Source organism: Danio aesculapii, chromosome 17, assembly GCF_903798145.1.
Source record: "Danio aesculapii chromosome 17, fDanAes4.1, whole genome shotgun sequence".
Taxonomy (NCBI): Eukaryota; Metazoa; Chordata; class Actinopteri; order Cypriniformes; family Danionidae; genus Danio; species Danio aesculapii.
Genome location: NC_079451.1, coordinates 53,220,501 through 53,228,690, shown reverse-complemented (window position 1 = coordinate 53,228,690; position 8,190 = coordinate 53,220,501). Strand labels below are relative to the sequence as shown.

General features: G+C 38.5%; 1 protein-coding gene across 1 annotated transcript in view; it reads right to left on the bottom strand.

The window, feature by feature from the left end:
- Positions 1–3,354: 3,354 nt before the first annotated feature.
- LOC130244164 (ryanodine receptor 3) overlaps positions 3,355–8,190 on the bottom strand; it is a 123,523-nt gene continuing 118,687 nt past the window's right edge. The window contains exons 67-71 of the mRNA XM_056476459.1: positions 7,210–7,366; positions 6,961–7,025; positions 6,489–6,589; positions 5,696–5,747; positions 3,355–4,060 (exon numbers count right to left, since the gene is read on the bottom strand). Coding sequence (XP_056332434.1) covers positions 3,965–4,060; positions 5,696–5,747; positions 6,489–6,589; positions 6,961–7,025; positions 7,210–7,366 — 471 coding nt within the window. The 3' untranslated portion in view covers positions 3,355–3,964. The remainder of the gene's footprint in view (positions 4,061–5,695; positions 5,748–6,488; positions 6,590–6,960; positions 7,026–7,209; positions 7,367–8,190) is intronic.

Sequence of the window (8,190 nt, the reverse complement as noted above, 5' to 3'; positions counted from 1 at the left end):
AGTGCTTTTTAAATGAATAAATAAAAAATAAAGCAGCTGCTTGGCATCGTGACAGCAATAAGATCCAAAGGACGGCTGATCGCTTTTACTCCAGAATGGAGGAATCTGCTGCTGTCGCAATGGAACGTTCTATTGAGTGTCGCCTCTTGGTCATTCTAAGCTCTGTGTTACAACCTGACAGACTCCGCCTCCTCACCATTTCTGTTAGATGTCAAAACTGACAGCTGGAGAGGCGTGGTTAGGTATGTTAGCCACGCCCAATAAATTGAACAAAACAAACAAGAAGTGCATTTGCAGATTTCAATATTAGATTACAAGGGCAAGGGTTTTATTTTAATGCACAGATGAACTGTTCACTGCAGAACTAGCAATGTGAGTTTACAAAATCACTGTGGATAGTTTTGATTTCATGTGGACTTTAAGAGCGTTGCAACAAACTCTCACTGTAGCTTCTGGCAACATATGCCAACAGACGTCGCGGTTGCTATAGTTACGTAAACAGATCGTAATGAACCATGATGGCTTGCTTTGCAATATCTCTGAAATACACACCATACGTGCTGTTTTCTTTCCGTTAAGTGAGTCGAGACGTTTGCTTATCGAGTCAAACTCCACATGATGTATTGATGACCTATAAAACATGGCTGGGATCACGTAGAGCCTTTTACAGGTCCCGTGAAGTGATTGGTAATTTGCATTTTAGTTCTGTGTTTGACATAATCTCAACCAAAACACATAGAGAGGGCGGGACACATTGTAGCTCCTCCCATTTTTAAAAACAGCAAACAGCGTTTAGTTTTTCTCACAGCTCTGCCAGTGGGAGTGGTTTAGCTCAAGCGCATCTAATGAAAAGCCAATGAGAAGAAGGGGGGCGGGGCATGTGGGATCCTAAAGAGCATTTGATTGGTCAGAAGATTTGATGATAAACTGAAGTATGAGGCGATGTGAAAAAAATCATTGGTCCATTTAAGAGGAGGAGACAAACTACAAACTTTACATGTTGATATCAGTTCTATATCTTCTAAATGGGAATTTTGTCGGTTTTGCAGCACACTAGCTTATCGTAAAAACTAACAATACTGATAGTAACATCTAAATAACTATTTTAATTTCATGGGACTTTTAAAGCTGCAGTTATCATATGTATGTACTCCTGCGCAGACGTGCTATTAACACGCTGGCTATATTAGTTTCTTCATCAAATGTTTTCTTACAACCCTGAAAATCTTTTATCTAAATCATTTTATTTGGGTGAGAATTGCATTTTGAGTGTCATTTGCTCATTTAAGAGAGCTGTTTTGGTCCTTTAAATTTGTTAAAGGGTCACGAAACCCCAAAAACACATGTTTTGAGCTGTTAAAAGTCCAACACAATCTCACGGCAATTCGTAACTTTTTGCTTTAGTGGCTGATTCGTATGAATTCCTACGATCTAATTCGTACAATTTAGTACGATTTGCTCATCCCCCAATGACGGTTGGGTTTAGAGGTGGGGTTAGGTGCCACGCCTCTTTTTTAAAATCGTACAATTTCGTACGACTGAATTCGTACGAATTAGCCACTAAACTGACAAAACGTAAAATACTTACGTTTTCTCGTGAGATCAGGCTGGACAGTCCTATATGTGTCCCGCGCTGCTATAAACACTATTAGGACACATATATCTCACTAACAAGTGAAAATTGGTTGTATTTTTGTTATTTTGAGTGAATTCGTTCTGCTGGTTTAAAACGAATTTTTGAAGCTGCGTCACGGCGATTAGATCCTTGCGTGTATTCCAGCGTGGAGAATGGATGTCTGTACATGCAAGACGTCTCTGAGCGTGCAGCATTAATTCATGAGTTGTGTATGTGGAGCAACTTCATTAATATGTACAAAAGCTTCGAAGAAATTTTTTACCTGTTACAGTTTTCAGACAGCAGAGAGACGCCACGTTGCGTTGCCAAAACAAGTGAAAGAACAAGAATTGTTTGGAGACACGGGTCGTCAGTGTTGTGTTTATAAATGTGCCGCAGCGAAGGTTTTGTTTTCATTTCCCTGCTATGAGAGCGCAGCTGGACTCACGTGTGGATTACAGTGCACGCGGCATTCGGCAAAAGTACTTTTAATAAAGACGCGGCTCCAGTTGGCGTTGATAGTTCTGTCTCTACAGATTTGGTAAGTGAGCAATCAGTGGTCTTTGTTTATTTATTCAGATGGCAAAGTTAGTTCGTATCGTCAGCAGTACTCTTACAGTTTTTAAAGACAGACCTTATTCAAAATGATTTAGTTACTCAGTGTACAGTACGTTAATATCACTACAATATTATAGACTGAAAGATCTGCTGTAAATGCTGCTCTCTGAGTGTAAACATGTGAACACCGCAATCAAACTATTACTATTGTGTAGGATTTTCACCGCATTTTGTGACAGGATACTCTATACACACACATGGCTTTCTGATGCTACCTACCGGGTGCATCTAAGTAACCGAGTTAAACTAAACATCTAAGTTATACGACGTGCGTCTTTGTATGCAATGTCTGGTTTGTCATGCATAAAATGTTCCTGAATGAAAGTGAACGCGCCAAACTGCAGTTAAAGTCCACAAATTAATGATCTGGCAAATAATTTGATTACTAATGTCAATGTAAACACAGTCACTGTCTTTCTCCCCTGCGTCTGTGTGTTGTTTTGCCTCAGTGGAAATCAGCGCGTGCCCAAAAGGAAACTCCCATTTTTATCCACAACCTTCATTGACACACCCACTTACCTGACCTTTTCCAAACTAGAGGTGTGAAAATACCCTGCTGAGACAAGGGGGTTTGGTGGCCCTTTAAGGGGAAATGCTTACTAAGGACTTTGTAGCAACAGTTAAGGGAACACTTGGATCATTAAGGGGAAATACTTCATGCCAGCCTAAAACTCTCTAGGTTGACTCAAGTACTCAGGGTAACCCTTAACCTTAAAGTCCAAATAAAATCAAAATTAACCACATTGATTTTGTTCGCACACATTGCTAGTTTTGTGCTGATCAATTCATCTGTGCGTGTCATTAAGGAAAAATAAAACAGTTTGCCCTTGTAATCTAATATTAAAATCTAAAAATGCTCTTCCTGTTTGTTTTCAGTTCAATTCTCAGATTAGGTCTGTCTGAGGTATTGGGCGTGGCTAACATAACCACACCCTTCCAGCTGTCCGTTGCTATGACAACAAACTTAAATGGTGAGGAGGAGGAGTCGGTTAGGCTGTAATAACTCTCCACAAACCCTTTTCCCCATCTTTCTGAATGACATGCCTTCTTTACTACATCCAATCAGCTCGCAGTCAAAAAAACAAGCCACGCCCACTGTTGACTCATTTAATATTTCGTTTCTATAGGAACTGCATCACAATATGAAAGAAAATCCGGTTCATGTGGACTTTAAGCGATTTCTAGGCTTAAGGACTTTCATGCAACTGGGCGCAGGTTTTTAAAGGGAGATGTTTACAGACATGCATTTTCAAGCAACAGATTTTCTGGGTTCAATTTCTAGACTGCACATTTTTCATTTATGGTTTAAATCGTTCAGAATGAAGAAATCCAGAACATCAAATTAATTATTCAAACATTTTAAATGCAGAAAATCAGGTTGCGCAGAAGGCTGTGCAGAGAGAAGAATAGATGATGTCTGAAAAGTCGAACATTTGATCTAAACCGCATTTTCACACACTCAAACTGGAAACCTGCAGTCTAGCAATTCTAACCCATCCAATAAAATCTGTTGCTTGAAAATGCACATCTGTAAAAATCAGCAGTCTTAAATGTCAAATGTTCAATATTCAAGTTAAGAGGTTTTAATTTGTAATGGCATATAATATTCAGTTCTATTAAATTACAATTGTCAATCATTCAAATGAACACAATCCAGATTCAGATAGTTTTGTCATATTTTAGGCTCCATACGTTTTTGGCACGAGGTCTGGAGGTTTTTCACGGGTTTCTCTATCCCAGCTGATCCTCGTACTGCTTTCGGAAACAGTCTCCGGCTGGGAAAAAGTCCCAGCAGCGTTCCTGGTACATCTTCCACACGTACGACTCCTGCCGAGAAAAACTGCATTTAACCGTCCTGTTAACCCTCCCTGCTGTATAATACACAACATATATCAGGTTATCTCTAAAAATGATATCTGTTTGTATATTTAGAAACATTTTGTTTAAATGTGAACTTAAAGACTCCCTCTGTACCTATTTTCGATTGTGTCCACCTCCAGAATCACACATTCAGCTTCAATTATCATCAAATAATTAAGTCTAATTTTCTTTTTAAGGTGTATTTAGTCTAGTAAATTAAACAAACATTTGCATCCAACATCTATTTTCTGTATTATTTGAAATTTCAGAGATAAAAAAATCATCTGGAGCTAAAGCACAAAATGATGCAAAATGTCAACTCTAATGTCGTCAACTCTGTTACCGTCAATTTTGCTAACATCAGCTCTGTTACTGTCAACACTTACCGTCAACTATGCTAAAGTCAACTATGTTATTGTCAACTTTGTTAAAGTTAACTTCACTAACGTCAACTCTGTTACCGTTAACTTTGCTAACGTCAACTCTGTTATCGTCAACTCTGTTACCGTCAACTCTGTTACCGTCAACTCTGTTATCGTCAACTTTGCTAACGTCAACTCTGTTACCGTCAACTCTGTTACTGTCAACTCTATTATCGTCAACTTTGCTAAAGTCAACTCTGTTACTGTCAACTCTGTTACCGTCAACTCTGTTACTGTCAACTCTGTTGCCGTCAACTCTGTTACCGTCAACTGTGTTACCGTCAACTCTGCTACCGTCAACTTTGTTATCGTCAACTTTGTTATCGTCAACTTTGTTATTGTCAACTCTGTTACTGTCAACTCTGTTATCGTCAACTTTGCTAACGTCAACCGTTACCTTCAACTCTGTTACCGTCAACTCTGTTATCGCTAACTTCGCTAATGTCAACTCTGTTATCGTCAACTTTGCTAACGTCAACTCTGTTACCGTCAACTTAGCTAACGTTGACTCTGTTACTGTCAACTCTATTATCGTCAACTTTGCTAGTCAACTCTGTTACCATCAACTCTGTTACTGTCAACTGTGTTACCGTCAACTGTGTTACCGTCAACTCTGTTATCGCTAACTTTGCTAATGTCAACTTTGTTATCGTCAACTTTGCTAATGTCAACTCTGTTACCGTCAACCTTGTTGCTGTCAACTCTGTTACCATCAACTTAGCTAACGTCGACTCTGTTACTGTCAACTCTGTTATCGCTAACTTTACTAATGTCAACTCTGTTATCGTCAACTTTGCTAATGTCAACTGTTAATGTCAACTCTATTATCGTAAACTCCGTTATCGTAAACTCCGTTATTGTCAACTCTGTTATCGTCAACTTTGCGAACATCAACTCTATTACCGTATCGCTAACTTTGCTAACGTCAACAATGTTATCATCAACTTGGTTATCATCAACTCTGTTTCTTATTTATTAATAAGACGAACAACATTTCGCAACAGAACCAAATGTTCCCGATCATATTTAATTATTATCATTTTTCATTATGTTACATTAATAATGAATTCAGTTTACTGTAAATTATATATTTGGTGTATCTCAGAGACAATGAAAAAGCCTGTAATTCTGGAATGAGTCTAATTGAAATGAGTGTATTTTGCAGGAGTACTCCGTTTACCTGACCAGTGTGCTCAGTTTCATCCTTGTTGATCAGGTACATCAGAAAAAATCTGAAAGATTAGCAGAAATCAATAACACAGTTAGAATGAACTACACTGCAGTATTTACTACTTATTTCTTTTTTACTACTATTTACAGCAGTCTGAAAGAAACAAACAGTATCACCCGGCTCTCTGGAACACTTGATTCTGATTGGTCAATCACAACATTCGAAAGTGTGTTATTAATCTCCAATAACAACTGATTAAACAACACACACCCATCAGTGTACAACCAATCATCTTGACCATTAATCAATATATTAATTTTATTTATAAAGTTGAAGACAAATTATCTGCAGAATAATTATAGTTATTTATTTATTATTTATTTATTTTATAGAAATGTGGCGTTTATGTTTTTTCTCTTTAATGGTCTGTTGAAATTCTTGATCCTGATTGGCTGGAAGGTTTTTCAGCACAAGTAGTTCCAGTCAGTTTTGATCACTGTTCAAAATAAATTCCCCCAAACATTAGTAGTAACCATAGCAAAAGCATCTGACCAATCAGAGCAGAGTAGGGTCATTTGACCAATCAGAGCAGAGTAGGGTCATTTGACCAATCAGAGCAATCTGATCAATAAAAATAGGCTGAAGCATCTGACCAATCAGAGCAGAGTAGGTTCATCTGACCAATCAGAGCAGAATCGGGTCATCTGACCAATCAGTGCTACCTGACCAATAAGAACATGCTGAGTCATCTGACCAATCAGAGCAGAGCAGGGAAATCTGACCATTTAAAAGAAGCGCTCACAGGTAGTTGGCGAGGTTGTGCTCTTGTAGAGTGTGTGTCTCGAAGCCGTGCGGCGTCGTGTCGAAATAATCATTCCCAATGCCACAGATGAAGCATTTGGTCTGCAAGAGAACACACACACACTCAGAACACACCAGTATATGTGTGTGCTTTAATATGAGTGTGTGTTATGTCAGTGTTTTGTGTTTGTGGGATTTGTGTGTGTTATTATATGAGTGTGTTATGTGTGATACGAATGTGTTATGTGTGATATAGTGTCGACTGTTGTGTATGTGTGTGTGTGTGTGTGTGTGTGTGTGTGCGTGTGTGTGTGTGTGTGTGTGTGTGTGTTTGAATGTATTATAAATGGCAAGTGCATGTATGTGTGTGTATATGTATGCATGCATTTATGTATGTATGTACGTATGTATGTGTGTGTGTGTATACGTGTGTTTGTGTGTAATATGAATGGGATGTTTGAGTGTGTTTGTACCTCCATGTCTTCTTTGACCTGTTCCTGTTGGTCTCTAAGCTCTCCAAACGCATCAATGATCAGACCTGAACACACACACACACACACACACACACACACACACACACACAGTTAATTCAGCGTCATTAGTAATCATTAACAGTGGAAACTCTACAGTATTCAGTCGTTGTCATCATGCCAGTGTGTGTATATATACTGTATATGAAACTGTGATATTTGTCACCAGACGCTCAGATGATGATGCTGTACCTTGAATGATGGCCAGCAGGATGACGATGACGAAAAAGAAGAAGGTGATGTCGAAGAGGATTCGGTAGAGTTCATACGGGTCGCCTGCAGGATCCTCGATCTCATCACCGATCCCACCGCCCGCACGTACACCCACATACATGTGGAACAGATAACACTGATACACACACACACACACACACACACACACGCACACACACACACACACACACACACACACAAATAGTTAACACACATACAAGTGAGTGAAAACACACACATGCGAGTTACACAAACAAACGTTTGAGAGGCGTAGAGGATGCAATGTTTTGATTGAATGCTATGTCTCCATTTGGATAACAGTGGAGCTTTTGTGCGGCTGTTGTTTGTAGACTTCTCATCTGCTTTTAATTGTTTGCAACTTATTATTTTAGGGGAGAAACTTATCACTCAGTTTATTTAAACCACAGTATTGTCTTTTGGATTATTAATTTTTTAATAAGTAGGAAACAAAGAGTAAATGGGGCACTATCAGACATCATTAATATTTCTACAGGCTCTCCACAAGGCTGCGTTCTTTTTATATTATATACAAACGATAGTCAGAGTACACAGGGAAATAGGTACTTGGTTAAATATGCAGATGATACGGTGCTTTTATCTTGCATGGTCCAGTCCTGCATGATTTTATCTCATGGTGTAATAAAATGAAACTAGACCTGAATGTGTCAAAAACCAAAGAAATGCGAATTAACTTTGGCCAAAAGCACCTGCTCTCCAAAGGGTGCTAATCAATGACAGGTCGAGGTTGTGGAGGAATATAGGAACAATTGACAACAGGTTGAAATTTGATCAAAACACACATACAATTATTAATGAGGCAAATCAAAGACTCAACTCTTTCAATGTAGAGAAAGTTATTCTTAAGACTTTTTACAATTGATTTATTGAAATTATTTAGTCTTTTTCCTTTATTTGCTGGTTTTCTTTACAGTCTATAAA